Source organism: Ciconia boyciana, chromosome 1, assembly GCF_034638445.1.
Source record: "Ciconia boyciana chromosome 1, ASM3463844v1, whole genome shotgun sequence".
NCBI lineage: Eukaryota > Metazoa > Chordata > Aves > Ciconiiformes > Ciconiidae > Ciconia > Ciconia boyciana.
This window is the reverse complement of record NC_132934.1, coordinates 205,018,362-205,034,647: the sequence shown is the minus strand read 5'-3', so window position 1 is coordinate 205,034,647 and position 16,286 is coordinate 205,018,362. Positions and strand designations below refer to the sequence as shown.

Below are 16,286 nucleotides of genomic sequence, written 5' to 3'. Positions count from 1 at the left end.
GGATTCTGTCTCTCCCAAGACCGTGAGCTACCCCCTCTCTCACAATCCCTCTGCAGGGCCTGTGATAGCTCTCTAGCAGAGAGAAACCTGCTTTTAGCAACTTTTCACCTCCAATTGTTAAGGACTAGTCAAGCATAGAAGAAAAGAGGAAATTTTTCTCTCCCTTAACCTTGTAACAGTATACACACCCTATCACAGCTTCATTTCCTCCAATAGCTACATATATCTTTGGAAAGAAGTTCTAAAACATGATGGTTTTGAACTGATGATGGTTTCTGCTCACTGTTTTAATGTTTGGTCAAAGTGCAAGACAGCAAAGAGGAAACCCATAGAGTTTTTAACTGATTTCATTCCACATGTTACTACAGACCTGATCTACTGAAACTGAAGCAGAGATGAGAAATACCATGCCTAGTTGCTACAGAATAGATGCCAGGTTCCAGAAACACTGCTGTACTGACAATATTCACATTTTTATTGATATTATTCTGTTTTTACTGACAGTAATTCAAACAATTCACACTACTTAATTTAAAATGTACTTAATACAACTCAAATTGGTTTTGTTCATTACCACGTGATCGTTCACAAAGTGAATGCCAGTAAGAATGAAAAACCATAAGATCAGGCCCATATATCTCAAAATTGCAACTCCAAATGTTATATGAAATGTTATACATTTTCTTTGAAAAAAAGTGTTCATTTGTAGTGAATTGTGAAATAGACAATGGTAGAGTAAAAATCTGATTATGAAACACATTGGCTGTGAAAATTAAATACAAAACAGACCATAGTTCTTGCATATCAGTATCTACCTTACTTGTATAAAAATTGGGCCCTGAGAGTATACAGAACCTTACATATGTGTTGTAATAAATCAGTGTTATTTTGCCTGATAAGGAATATAGAAAGAAGAGCTGATTCTGGAAAATTAACCTAAGGTGAAGAAAAGGTATTTTTCCAATATAATGATGGAAATGGCAGGTGTATGGCTTTTTAAAAGAAAATTTGCTGAAATTTCTTGGCAATTCAGATATGCAGAGAGCATAGAAAAAACACATTCAAAAGTCAGCATTACACTCCTTTTTATAATTTTTCCGCTGGCTCTGAGATTGCGTAAGAGGCAGTTGAATAAAAGCTGGAAAACACTGAGCTTCATCCGTTTACTGAAAACCCTATTCTTCTTAGGACCTTCTTACTCACACAGGAAGACTACAAATGCTGATATTTTATAATAAAAATGAGTAACTGTATTATGGAAATATCTAATAAAGTTTTAAGACTGAACTGTTCAAGTGAAAATGAAAGGTATTTATGATGCAGTGATACATTATCCCACATACTTGCAAGAAGAGATATATTTCTATTTTCATAGGTTAATCAAAATATGGATTATAGGTTCTCCGAATTTTCATTGAAACTGATTTAATTTTGACTGGTTTATTGCTCATTGTCCATGTATCCCAGTGAATCCCAGTTGCAAGAAATCTACCTGTGTAGCGATGAACACCGTTAAGATTTGCAAGGCCACACTGGTTGAACCACCATCCAGTGTTATCACTGAAGTTACTGCAGCTTTTTACAGGCTGTTCTTTAATAGAGCACATTGGCCTGCATCCATCATTATCAACATCAAATGTGCTGAAAGGCATTGAATTCTGGTTATCTTCTTTTCTATATCCTCTAAATGCATCACCTAAGTACAACAGATAAAACAGAAGGATAAAAGAGTTATTTATGGAGAAACATAACATTTCTTACTTGTTGCATACCTCGCAAACTTTTCCTCTGAATTTATTAGAAAAATAGATTTCTTCAAAAGCAGTTCAAGAGCACCAAATAATGAGCTGGCAATGTGTTAAAGACATAGGAAAGAAAAAGTATAAAATACTGAGAAGTATGGAAGAAGTTGAAATTTGATGAAACGTCTTTATGTTGTTGTTGCTTTTAGTGACGCACACCACCTATGAAGGTAAAGGCTTCTGTCCTCAAAGACAGTGGAAAAAAAGATAAAAGAAACAAAAAGGGCTGTTAACTTCAGATTTTCCAGTGATGTGCCCAAAGCTCCAGAGTGAGTCATGAGATAAAATGGAATTGTTAAAACACAAAGGCCAGTGATTACTGGTTCTGTTGTCTTACTAAAGAAATAATGTTTCTTACAAATACAGGTAGAGTAAAGCACCAACACAGTTAGAGAATAACTATTACATTGGTAATAAGGAACATTCTTGCATATTAGTAAACAGGAGGCAAAAAAAAATTAGAAGAAAGACATGATGCAATACTTAACACAAATCTTTGCACATTTGGCATAGCTATGATATTAAGGGAGGTCTGGAATTGTAAATTAATTTGTGTCTATATATCAGCCAGTAACTGTTATATACTGTAGGCCTAATTTGTTCCAGTCGGTTTCTTTCTCTATCCTTTGTATGCCACTGTCTGGGCACATCTGAACTAACCAAAGCAACAACATCAGGAAGACTTCCACTAACATCAGCAAATCTGGGATGAGATAACTGACATATAAAGAACTGGAATTAGATAGATATACACAAACACACACAAAATCCCTTATGTATTATATATATATTCTGTGGACTTGAATCCATTAAAGTTCCTTTATTTTCTTTATTTGTTTTCTTTATTAAAGGACTGTTTATTCAATTATTCCATTAAAGACCTTGAAGCAATAGAAAAAAATTATTTCTTACTATGTAAAGACTGATGTTGGCATAACCAATCACTACATCATTAACCATTTATCTGCATAAGTGTTCATTATGCACCAAATAGAGAAAAACAGATTAGAAATAAACACTTTTAAAGTTGTCTTAATTAATTATTACTCTTTTGAATGCATTTTTCACATTAAGAAAGGGAGCAGCTATCTTTGAATACTTTAAAGAAGGAGGTTCTTACCAGCATTTCCTGAATAACGCCCCAAATGGATCTTAAAAGAACATGCTTCATCCTCTATCCAAAATCCATCATATGATGCATAGGCATGCTTGTCATTTTCTGATTCCAAATCCACGTAAAGACTGAAACTAGTGTCTTTTTGATTTACTATGTGAAAAATCTTCCTCAGTCCAAGCCAAAATTCCCCTAAAACAGAAATATATACTCAATAAAACTTCTAGAAACAGAAAGTGTAAAAGAAAAAATGGATTCGTCTAGTTTTTGTACTTTCCTTCCTGAACCAAGTGTAATAAAAGTTGCCTGATGTCTTTGAAAGACTAATGAAGGTACAGAATAATCTTCCTACTTCATTGGGAAATCCATGGAAAAAATTCCCATGTGCGCATCATCTTTTTTCTCTGTGACATTTTTAGAAAATTGTCCACATTATAACTTTCAAGTGTTCATCTTCAATATATGTTAGAAGGCCACAAAAACTGGATTTGTTAAAGATCCACTTGATTAAATAGAATTCAGTAGCGTTCCTAAGGGAACGCTACTGAGAAATGATAAACGTTAGCATTCTATGAAATGCAACAAAACTCAAACCCTATTCTCGAGATTTGCTGCCTCTGTAAATCACACTTTTTTCCATGAAAGGTTGCTCCATATGAGCTGTGCTTTCTTGTGTAGTTTAAAAGTTGTGTGCTTCCATTGCAATCCCAGATAAACTCCTGAAAAAGCAACTGGTTTTAAACTTGCTGGATGAAAGGTGGCAGTAAAAAAGTAACATCACAGTTGTGTTGGTATTAGCTACTGAAATATTTCCATTCTGTTTCTAACTTCACATGTCCTATGGTGAAATATTACCAATTTTTTCTCTGCTTTAAGGAAATATTTCGCAAATGTGATTAAAACCAACTAAGGCTTTTTTTTTAAATCTGAAAAACGGGAAAATACAAGTTATGCATATTTCAGGAAGAAAATATCACAACATTTTAAACACCTCATGTGAGACTGAGTATGGGCAATGGCTAAAGACTCTAGTAGGGTGATAGTCATTATTGAGAAGATCACACAATAGGAGAAGATCACACACTAGATTTGATGAAAAAAACTTCTTAAGTATAAATAAGACTTTTAAGAAACAAGAACTTTATACTACTAAAAATCCCACACAATTTAGTGGAATGTAGCTCACATAAAGACAGCAGAAACATTGGGTCCAAAGCGCTTTAGAGTATTTAAAATTAATACCAGAAAGGTCACCAAATCCATCCAGGTAGTCAGACCATGTTCTCTGAAATGGAATGATTCCATCAGTTCTTTTCTGAACCACAGTCCATCCACCTCCTTGAAAATCCATGTCACACAAAACCTAAAATAGACATAGATAGGATTAAGCATTCTTGAAGCAGCTGTTATGAAGAAAACATTTTAGTTAGATAAAGGTGTACTATTCAGAGTTTTGCTAAGCAACATACCTTTCAAATATCTTAACAAAAAGCTCAAAGAAAATAAAAAATGAAGCTGCAGTATTTTCTTATATGTTCTTGTTGGACTGCTTGATTTGGATATTTCCTCAACCAGTAGAAACTGTTGTGTGCAAATGTCTGCTCGTATCAGATATAATAAATAAGCTTTGATAAATGTTACTCTGTATTAATAATAGCATAAAGTGGAAGCAACATGCAATGTCATGTATTAATCATGCAAAATATTACAGATACAGGCACTAACACTGAATATACCTTTATTTCAGCAAAGCAAAATACACACAACTTCAAAGCAAAATAGATGCTTCAATGTGTTCTCCCTCACCATCATACCTTCTTCCCCAGAAACACTGTGTTTGTGATGCCTGGGAAATGTAAAGCCCTTAATAAAGGTGAGGAAATGGAAAAAGTGATAGCAGTAACCCAGTACATAATAATTTATGCTGGAGCAGCAGAAAACTCTACATCAGAAGGGGCCCCAATCCAGGGAAGTCCCAATGTGAACATTTAACAGCCTACAACTGAGCAGTCCCACTGAATACATAAGATCAACTCTCAAATTTATGAGTCTTTGTGAGTCTTCACTAAAATTTGTGCCCAACGGCATGTCAAATGGCAGTGGTCCAGCTGCCCTCTGCTCTGCTATGGAATATCACATTATGTGGCACATTTTCTCCTCAGCCCATTTAACCTTAGACATGTAATTGAGTTCCCTAAATTAAGCATCTTATTGCCCCTGTCTCCCCTGTAATCCCCCTTATACAGAGAAATGTGCATTCATAGCATGGCTCTGGGAAACCAAGATCTAAATCACCCTCTGCAGATGTCAGTCACCTCCACTGTCTACAGAAAGGGCCCCAAGATCCTTGGCTGCTCTCTATGGATTTCAGCTGAGTGCCTAAAGTTAAGTGGAATGTATCCAGGTCACTCTGGGTATTTTTCAAGTATGTCCCCAGTACCAGAGCTTGACCAGTTCTAACAGAGATTAGAAAGTCTGGACATCCTAATGTAGAAAGGTGCATATTGCACATTTAGACACTGCACCACCTAAGCTGTTCAAAGTAGTTCCAGGGGATACTATGTTTTAGTGTTTAAAAACAGGCTTATTTCTGTCTCCCAATGTGACTAATACAACGAGAATTAACCTGGAAAATGCTTATAGCTATGGAGCCATTAAGCTACTTGTGATAACAAAAGTAAGTTCAGAATTTAATGTTGGCTATCAGTAAATCGTAACGGTAAGCAGATGCACAAGTGATGGAGTAAAGTAGGAATTTTTTGTTCATGTTACAGGAAATGTACAGAATGAAACATGTTTCAGAAAAGACAGATTTGCAATCTTAGCCAGTTGCTAAAAGTAGAGTCTAGGTGGAAGTCAGTTTAACCCTCAAAAAAATTGTGGCAGTCTGAACTTTATATGTTGCACCCCCATTGCCTGTACCAGCCACATATTTTTCATGAAACCAAAGACTTGTTCCTTGGCAGGAACACATCAACATCATATTCAGAACCTCTGTGACTTAACAACATCTTCACTATGAACAAGAAGAAAGCAATAGGACAGAGCTGCAGTGTGATCTAATACAACTGGGGAATCTCGGATCTTCAAGTAAGTCAATGCCATTGGATGCTTTGAGCACTCCTTGCAACACAAATACTGAATGAACCCTAGTAAGGGTCATGTGCATGAAAGAAAATTATGGGCTTTATTCCCTGTGGAATCACATGCTTATTTCAGTCACCCAAGAAGGGTGGAACTGGAATAAAAAGAAATACAGAAGATTCCAAAATGAATATTTAGATGCAAATACCTAAAACTCATTAAAAATAATCCCATTGCCTCATCCACTGTCTTGAGAAGATGATTACATGCTTGGCTACTCTTCTCACTGTGACTCAGAAATACAAAGAGGAGCCCACTTGGTCACAACATCAATCTTCAGTCCAATATAAATCAGTGGGAGTGTTGATAATTCTCAGAAGGAGCAGATTTGGTTCTACATGACAGGTCATCAGCCAATTAGATATGGCACCAAAACATACACCAGCTAAGTAAGAATAGGAGATAGATAAACAAAAAACAGTCATCGCTGTGTAGTTTCTTAATCCTTTATATGCTGGAAATGATGCAATTTTCTTTCTTAAAGCCTTATAATAGTTAATCCACTTTACAGCTTGTTCTATGTCTCATCTCGTGCAAGGTATGAGGGGCATAACTGTGCCAGGTACAAATTAAATTAAATGAGGAGGAGGATGCTTCTACTAAATATTTCTTCCCTTTCCATCTTTAGTGTGTATAAGAGGTATATTCCAAACAACTGTTTAGTTTGTCTGACCCACCTTAGAAATACCATTGATCTAAATTTACTCACTGAAAAATGTATCAGAAAGTCATCATGATTCAATTTTGCAGAAGTTAAATTGGGTTTAATTGCCTCATGTTTGAATGCTCAGACAAAAGCCCATTTGGGACTAATTTTCCGAGATGACGAGAACCTGCCACTACCACTGAAACTGGATATTCATAGAGCTCCTGGAATTCAGGTTTCAATTAGCCCAAGTTAAGCATCAAAATCTATACTCACTTTTGAAAACATGAGGTTTCAAACATGAAAACATGAGAACAGGATCAAGTTGTCTAAATAGTTTTCTTCATTTATCTGGTATCGTTCTGCAAATGTTTCTAAAGACACTTCGGTTTCGTTTGTTACATTTAAAGGGCAGCTTATTGCTAAAAAGGTCCTCATTGAAATAAATTGTTTCATGCTGGCTTTGTTTTCTGTTTTTTAGTTTCTTACTATGGTTTTCTGCCTCTTGGTATTTTTCTTATTTTGCTAGTCTGCAGAAATTCCAGAACTCTTGGCTATTAGCCCCTTAAAATGCATTACAATTTCTTGTTTATGTTTTAATGTCTTGATATTTTTGTTCATCTATCATTTCTCTTGTACCCTTTTTATGCTTCAACACATTGAATAATTTGCATTAAACAGGTCTTCCTTAAAATAACATTCTTTATGAAACACATATATTTTAGATATTTTTCTCTGAGAATGTTTTGGCACTATCTTTTCAGTTCTGTGTAACATCAACCAGACAAGAAATGAGACACTCATTTCATGAGTGCAGATATTTCTTCTCATTATTTATTGTTACCTTGTGCTTTTAATCAAATTATTATGATTTTTCCTTTTGTTTCTTGTTCTCCTTAAGGAACCTTTCCACTCATATAACTGATTCTCAGATTCTGGCAGTAAGTTTAAATGTGGAAAAGTGTCAAAAATACTTTTGAAATGAAAGGAACTTTATCATTTCAGATTTATTTGCCAAAAGCTATAAGTGAACTGAGAAATCACTTTTCTCACATAGATTAGTCATACCATCTCTCAGGAAAAGTAATTTGGGTGAGGTATGAATATTTCCTCAATGGAATCCCCCTCAATCCAGAAGAAATTCTGAAACAGATGCATTTTGTGCTATGGTTCATTCTGGGGTGAGGCAGACAGCATTTTCTTCATACTATAAATATGGTTGTTCTGTGAACACTTCTACCTGTCTTTGCCTTTCTTTTATGTGGAAGAAACTTGCCGATGAGTTACAGATCTTTTCCCTGAGCTCACTGCATTGTATAGAGAGAATGACAGGTTTTTCTATCAGGGGTCTGCAGAACCAAGTTCATTTTTTCTTTTGAGATCCCATCATACTTCTGAAGCTTTTTCATAACCAGTTTGAGCTCTTTTTTGTAGCATTTTGTAGGGTTCCAGTTGGCTAGAGATAAAGGGATTCATCCTTCCTTTGTTATATATAAAGGAAGACTATAAAGTTAGATATTAAATTTTGCTATTTATTAGCTGGCTTAAACTCCACAGTTTTTCTCCAAAAACTAATGACCCCAGCATGTACTGCAAAATTAAAGGTTTGAAAGTGCTATATCTGTCTTTCCACTATGCATAAGGACTTCCCTAAGTAGAACAGCCTGAAATAGAAATAAACAGACAAAACAAAGTATTCCTTGTGTTTGCATGGATCTGAATGTCCTAAGCCTGAGGAAATTAACCCAAAACTCTCTTCTAGATGAGCACTCTAACTCTGAGCAATTACAGAAAATGCAGGTGGTGATAGGAAGCATGACTACTGCAGTTCATGCTGAATTTCATCCTTTTTTCTTTGTTGTAAGAATGTATATCCTGAAAACTGGATATGAAGACTAAAAGTTTAGATGCCTTGCTGCCTCAAGACTGAGTTGTAATGATGCTTAGACAAGAGCTAAGCACCTACTCCTCAAACTAATGTACGTCTGCACCTATATTTAGATGCCTATACAATATCATGGTCCAAGCTATAGATATCAGTGAAGTCACTTCTCAAGAGAAGACAATGGTATACAGTCATCCAGCAGAATAATTCAAAAAGTCAGAGGTCACATTTTAGGAGCCAAATGGATCAGCCGTTTGGCTCCTTAGTTTTCCATTTCTAAAATAGAAAAGAACAGCAGTTCTCAATGACCAAAACGGGTGCTGGAAAATATCTTGGGTTTTCCTCTTTGGTACATTTTTCACTGTATATGAAACCTGATGATGGGATCTTATGACAGAGATTAAATTTCTTTGTAAAAAATGAGAAACTCATCAAAATTATAGTAATGGCAGACACAGTTGGATGTTTTAATACATTTCTTACTCATCTGTTGAGAAATTGTCAAGGAAAACACTTTAAATCTATTAAATATATTCTAAGTGCATATTTTCAAGCAAATTGTGACTATCCTGAGAAATAAATTTATTACCTCAAAAGGATAATTTGATCCTTCTGGATGGATAATGTACAGACCAGTTGGAGTTTTTGAAACTGAACCAACAGTATCTTTAATATCAGTGCAATCCAACCCTAGAGAACAAAGTATTTGATGAAGTTCATTAGCAAAATATGTTAAAAAAAACAAATACAGCTTAAGCACAGAATATTACTTTTCTTGGCAACGTATGAATGATCTTAAATAGCATTTTCTTGTCATGCAAGCTTCAAAATCATGTTTTGTCATGAATTTACCTTATAAATGAAAATTCTCTGAACCCTATTGAACTCAGAAAGAAGCATAAATTATATTGTATAGAGAAAGTTCTCTCTAATCTTAACTGGTATGATACAGAAATTAAAAATTATGTATCTGGGTCTTATTTTACAGATTTTATTTGGGCAACACTTGTACTAAGTAAAAAGACATACTATCTGGGGAAGGATGTCTTTTTCCTGCAAATATTTGTATTTATACTTGTAAAAGCATTTATATCATAATGTATACATTAAAACCCCTTTGCTTCTAAGTGTTAAGCCAGGTTTGCATTAAACACACTCAAGCAAGCAGTTTCTATGGCCACTAAGGACTGCTTAGAGGTAGTTTCCTTTAGCTGGGATGGACACTACAAAGAAGATTAACTGTCCAGTGTTCAAGTGACTTCAATCTCATTTGAAGAAGGATATTGCAAATGCTGAGCACACTTTATTTCATTACAAAAGAAAGTGCCATTTAGCAACATCAGACCACTTATGAACAGGATGCCCAGAACTATCAGTTGCAAATGATTTAAAGCAGTATTTGTGATGACATACTTAAACAGTTCACAAATTTTCCAGAGTTTATATGTGCATAGTAACACAGAATAAATACTGTAAATGTTATAATTGCTTACCTTTGCTTTACTTAGTTCTTTGTCAAAATACAAAGATAAAAAGGGAAGAGGTCAAGACTAAATGAGAAAAATACTTACCATGAGATTGAACTGCTTTGTAAGGAAGTGGATCCAAATGCTTTCGCAAAACTTCTGCGTTCAAAAGAAGAAGTCTGTTCATGAGTTCATTTACCTGCAAATTCAAATAAAAGATCTTTAGATAGGTTGCAATGAGGACATTTACATTCTAAAGTTGTTCTTTTAGACTCGTAGTGAATATAATTTGAAGTTAATTTTTGTGATGTGTTAGCGATTCATACCTTTGTTATGTGAACTGGTCCGATTTTAAGGCTTTTTACCTGTACTGAGTGAGTGTACAGTGTTTGTAAACTACTATCAGAGTTAATGATAATATAATACATAATCTACACAAATATGACAGGACTGCAGATAGGAACCAATGTGGAGGAGTGGTCCGTCACTTGCCCCACTGCCACGTATGCCACTGAGTTATGGACCAGGTGGTGCCAATCACTCCTCGTAGAAATTGAACTCACACCTTACCCAAGGTACAAGGAATGGCGACAGAGACTGTAATTCTATGGTTTTAATGACAATATAAATGCTTAATTTTCCCCAGTTAGACAATACCCGTAGTGCTAAATAATAAATAAAAATCTGTATGAGGAAGAAAAAAGTACCTGATTAGAAAGGTAATCCAAAGAAGACTGTTGATCATCCATCATGTTTCTTACCAGTTTTTTTGTACTTCTTGCATATTCAACAAGAGAGTTCTGCAAATTTCCTTTAAAAGAAATATATTCATCCACTTTGTTATCATAAATCTAGAAATATTCTTGATGGAATATTGACACATTTATTTATGATATCTAAGTGAATATTAAAGGTGTTTAAACTTAGGGTACCTAAAAGTGAAATTAAAGTAGTACAGAGACCACAGATTAAATCCAAAGATCCTAAGAACCTCAGCCTCACTGGTTGCAGTGAAGACATCTTAAGAAGAGATGGCTCTTCTTCAGATTTGAAGGAGAATTTCATCTTATCCTTGGGCAACTTGGATAACCAGTTAATGGATACCACAGAAATACAAATGCAAATGATAACAGACAAATACATAATGTTTCCTGTCATGCTACATTTACTCATTCACTTTGCTACTTACTCATCCACCTGTTTTTTTCCTAAATATAGGCAAAAATGCCAAAAATACAAAAATTAAACTTGTCAGGTAATTAATAATACATATTAAAAATCATATGGGAAAGACAAGAATTTTGACAAATTTTTCTGAGGCTCACATCATTTGCTGTGTAGATTGTCAAGGCAGTGAATAGAGAATGTCCTATATAGATACCTATAAAAGGCAAGCTGAAGTATAGATTTCCTCCCACTTAACTAACTAACTCCCACCTAACTAACTCCCACACACGCAACTATGATGTTTAAATGAGGGATAAACACCCTACTCTTCCTCTCTAACAGAGAGAGCTACCAACATTCAGAGGGTAACACAGACTTAGGTGGGCTGGGCTGCGGCCTGGATTTGCCTGTCCTCACCAGTGATTATGAAGAGAGACTAGCATAACTATACTCTAACTTTGTCACACCAGCTGCACCCTCCAAAACACGGCACCCCAAATTTTCTGAACAATACTCAGCCTGGGCAGCGGGGTCAAAGGCTGTCACATGTGCTCAAGAAGATTAAAAAATAAATTAGCACAGCATAGCGTAGCATAGCAGCAGATTGCATAGCATGGCATTGCATAGCTTGTTGCTGAGAGTATTCTTTATGAATACATACTGCACATGTAATGTTTTTCCCCTCGTAAAATTTTAGCTTGAACATCACATGGTACAAGGCATTGTTCTTTTTGTTTTGAAATATCTGCAGATTTATTTTTCTCTTCTGCCTTGAGTGGTTCTTCCACAGCTCCAACATTCCTTGTGCCCTGTTGTACCAAACAATGGAGGGGGAAATAAATTGATCATAAAGCATATACAAAATAGCTCAGTCTGCCACAGTGAAGTAGATTACTCCGTGGATCTTCCTTCAAAACCTGTTTTTTTAAAGCTTTATCAAGCGATAATTGACAGAGCTGAGACTGAGGCCTGTTAGGTGTCTTCTGCTTAGCCACACCTCACAAGAGAAAGACAGAGTCAGAGGTAAAGAATAACCTCTATAAATTTAAAAAATACCACCAACATTTCTGGTAAAGTATTCTACCTGTGAGCACTGTCAACTGGAGGCAAGAATTTGCAAATCTTGCATTTAAGCAGCTCACATTTTAAGAATCACCACACCCAACAGACATCTCAAATGCTAACAAAGTTATTTGCACTGGAAAGGAGCAGGCTTTTGGATTTACCACATATTAGCAGAACACTTTCACTCTTGAAAGTCCCTAAATTAATTACTTAGACTCTGATCATGGGAATACTTGCACAAGTTATTAATCTATGCATACAAGCAGTCCCAAGCAGATTTGCAGACAAACCCAACTTTAAAAAAATATTTGAAATGCTCTTATAGAGGAAATAATAAAGGGATACTAGTCACAGGCATCCAATTATCCGAAATAGTAACAATAAAAGCATTGGTAAAAGTAGTTACACCTATTAATGTTATTTTAAAATAATATTTTCATATTTAATATTTTTTCTTCCATGGTGCCATTTGACATAAAATAAGGGAATGCCTCTGACTCATCGCTTACAGAAATGCTAAAAGTAATTCCTAAAATATGTGTCATCGTAAAAAGACTAAGAAACATATGTTCATTTGAGTCTTTGGTTTTTAATTCCATAATCTCAGCAAAACATTGTAGTATATTCATAGACTGTATTTTCAAATATAATAGGACCCTTAGAAACTTAAAGATTTTAATGAAAAAGGAAACTTATTTAGACTTGTATATATCTTCAACATAATTGTTCTCCTTTCCTGCTTCAGGTTTCTCTTTCTGGTATTGGCACTACACTGGCAAAGCACTGAACACTTTTTTTCCCAATTTTTGCTTTTAAAAAGTGAAGTAAAAATTACATAAAACTGTTAACAAGGAGATTTTACAAAAAAAAGGTTTCTGAATTATTAATGTAGTTGCATTTTGTATCTGGAGATAAATGCTATAGAACTAGAAGAATATGTTTCTTTAATTTTGAAATAAGCACAAAATAAAGGAAGAAAAATTCCTTAAGAGTTACAAATAGATCACTTGAAACTTATAAATAGATCACTTGAAACTATGGTTTGTTCCAGGGCTTTATCACACCTACTCACCAGATGTTCAAGTAAATACTGTCAAGCAAATATTTTAAATCAATATTTATATTTAACAAAAGGCAACATGAAACAGGCGATTAAGTCTGACCTCAGCAATTCAAGCAAAAATTGTGACTCTGCCAAAAACAGTTACTCTGCATTTACAGTCATGCTGATGAGATTAAAAATATGGCCTAACAACTGAGCTGTGATGAAGGACATTAAGACAAAAATGTTCTAATATACTGAATTCCTACAATTTCAATGTAGTTTCTTTTCTTTATCTGAAAATACGTGATTCTTCTGTATTTTCATATCTATCCTGAATAAAGCAATCTACATTTTAAAAACATCTGTCACTTTCCTGAGAAATCATTCAGTTACATTCATTATCTTATCTAAGCAAAGTAATTGAAAATCTTACCTTAGATGAACAAGGCTTGACATTACTTATGACAGTCTCTCCTAAACTGAACAAAAAAACATTAAGACAAATCAGTGAAGTTACCCCAAAGCAGTTCATCTTTTACTTGAAGAAATGCAAACGTTTTGACGGGTTTCAAATTTCTGTGGAAAGGATTGTATGCTATGAAGTCCTGAGCTAACTATTCGGGAATGTCTACAGCACAAAAAGCAGCCAACACATCACTCCTCTAATGCCTGGATTTAATAAACCACATTTCAGTTGCACAGTAGATTTTATATATTACTGCTTGTATCCTAAGAGCAATTACTGCTTATCACCTTTACATGACAAATCAAACATATATATTTTCATTGTGATAAAACTGTGACAGATTTTCTTATATGCTATTTTTGAGCATTGGTATATATTTGGTATTGAGTAGTCTGGGCTACTTGAAAGAAAAACAAGTATTAATCGATGTTTTCATCTTTTTACAAAGGTTTTTATTATTAAAATGAAGACATTTAGATTGGTGTGGTGGTAGTGCACTAGAACTGGCTGTGGAGGCAATTTCAGAATATGTCCTAAAAGCAAATTCTAAATAGAAAACTGAAAAATATTACTTTAAAATAATACTTTGTGTTACATTGAAAATTGTTTACCAGGAGGACAATAGCAGTCTCTTGGTCTCACTGGTAGCCCATCCTTAGGAACAGAAGTATTGAGAGTGGGACAATCATTCAAATACAATTATTTTTGCCCCTTAAAAATGTCAGAGTACAAGAGAATGTCCTGAAAAAGAAGATTAAATGTAGTCCACAGAAACTTAATTAAAGCTATATAGCAGACACTTACAGTTTTCACAGTCAGATCCACTATTTTTGTACCTTAAAAAATGGATCTGACATTTTAACCAAAAAGCAAATTATTTGGAAAGTTTATTTGGAAAGTTCATAAAGGTCCAACAGATTTTCAACTCCTCATGCACATTAGAGAATTTGTTTGTGATCTGGCTGAATAAATGAAACCACAGCTTCTAACGTACCACTGGGAGATGGACAGACAATCTAAAGGATCATCAGAATACACTGTTCAACATCACCTTACACTGGTACAGCCAGACAATGTTCCAAATTTGTCTCGATACTGTGGTTCATCTCCAGCCCTGTCTGAAGTTGGAATACACTGGAAATACCTTTTGCTACAAGGAGATTTGAAGGCAGTTGGGAGAGGGGGGTTAATACAGCTTTAAATCCATATTTTAATCCATTTTTTTAATCCAATGTTTTCTTTCAAAATTAATAGTTAAAGGGCACTAAGAACCTGTACCTGGCCTCTTCCTGAGAGGCACACATTCAACTGCCTGTGAAATTTTTAACGACTTTGGTTCCTCAATATCTCTCAAAATAAAATTTTTAATTTGTTCTAAAGTACTGCATGGCACATTACAGTTTTCCAAGATAACAGTTACCACAATTTAACTAGTGGAATTTGATTTTACTAGCATTAACTAGTTGATGCTCTCTTAAAAAGATGCAGATTGTGATCCATAGTACAGTCTCACAGAGGTAAGAAGGCTGAAAAGATTTTCATAGGATCCATATATGACATTAAGGGGGAATGAACAGGTTTTATTCCTCTTCCTATAAACAGAAATAGGAAGAGGAAACAAGTTACAGGAAGGAATGGTTAAAATGGTCAGAACTTTGGCTGAACTCCTTCTCCCGTGCAGTCGCCTACACAGTTAAACTGAAGCTTGGAGGAAAGCTAAAGGGCATTAGCAGATGAATCCCCCCCGGGACAAGAAGGAAAGAAAAATGTGTTTCTGCAGCAGCATAGCTATGCTCCAGCCTTCAAATAAGATTTGCAATAAATTCAGAATCTATCTCACAAAGATTTAAGAGCTGATCTTTACCCTTCACTGGAATATCAGTCTCTAGCCCACAGTAAAATTTATGAAACTTCTTTCAAACCAGCTGCCAGAGTAGGACCTTCCATTTTGTAGCCACTTGAGATCAGGCTGCTTGCTGTCCCAGAGCAATCACACAGTTCTGAAATACACGGTCCTCAGCTAGTCACCTTCTCGTCCCACAGTCTGAAAGATGTGAGGTTACTTACCAGGAGGAATTATCTAATAACCCTGAAGGAGGGCTGTGAAGAAGTAAGAAAAAAGAAAAGGTAAAAAAGGGAAAGACAGGAAAATATATAAAGACTGTTCTTAATTCTAAATTTCAGAAGGTATCTAAGGTGAAGCTGCGAGTTGCACTGGATAAGATCAAAATTTGCAGTAAGTCTAAAGAAGCTCAAATTTTGACAGCGTGAGTTGAGCATGAACTTGAATCTTCCTAGGTGTGACATGGCCTCAAATTCTGCAGTTGTTTCCCAGCTCAGCTTCAGTCCTGTTTGGGTGACTCAGTTCTCCATACTGATAAAGCCTTCCACTGAATCCTAAACAAAACACTGCATTTTATCAGGCAAACTGGGATTTTAAAAGTCTATGTGGGTTGAAAAGCACATGGTAGTGAAGTGACAACCAG

At 35.1% G+C, this 16,286-nt stretch overlaps 1 protein-coding gene across 1 annotated transcript; it reads right to left on the bottom strand.

Moving 5' to 3' along the window:
• Positions 1-272: 272 nt before the first annotated feature.
• ANGPTL5 (angiopoietin like 5) lies at positions 273-14,010 on the bottom strand. The gene is made up of 8 exons (XM_072850662.1): positions 13,768-14,010; positions 11,886-12,033; positions 10,765-10,868; positions 10,163-10,256; positions 9,181-9,281; positions 4,159-4,279; positions 2,923-3,108; positions 273-1,696 (listed from the first exon to the last, which is right to left on the bottom strand). The coding sequence occupies exons 1-8, from the start codon at positions 13,864-13,866 to the stop codon at positions 1,377-1,379; spliced, it is 1,173 nt and encodes a 390-aa protein (XP_072706763.1). The 5' UTR covers positions 13,867-14,010; the 3' UTR covers positions 273-1,376.
• Between the last annotated feature and the right edge of the window lie 2,276 nt (positions 14,011-16,286).

What these genes read in the sequence shown, in the direction of transcription:
- ANGPTL5 (XM_072850662.1), bottom strand. Translation starts at nt 13,866, where the DNA reads ATGAACTGCTTTGGGGTAACTTCACTGATTTGTCTTAATGTTTTTTTG. An exon ending in GGAAAAACATTACATGTGCA is followed by an intron (nt 10,869 to 11,885) that starts GTATGTATTCAT and finishes TTTCTTTTAAAG; the next exon opens with GAAATTTGCAGAACTCTCTT. An exon ending in CAAAGCAGTTCAATCTCATG is followed by an intron (nt 9,282 to 10,162) that starts GTAAGTATTTTT and finishes TTTGTTCTCTAG; the next exon opens with GGTTGGATTGCACTGATATT.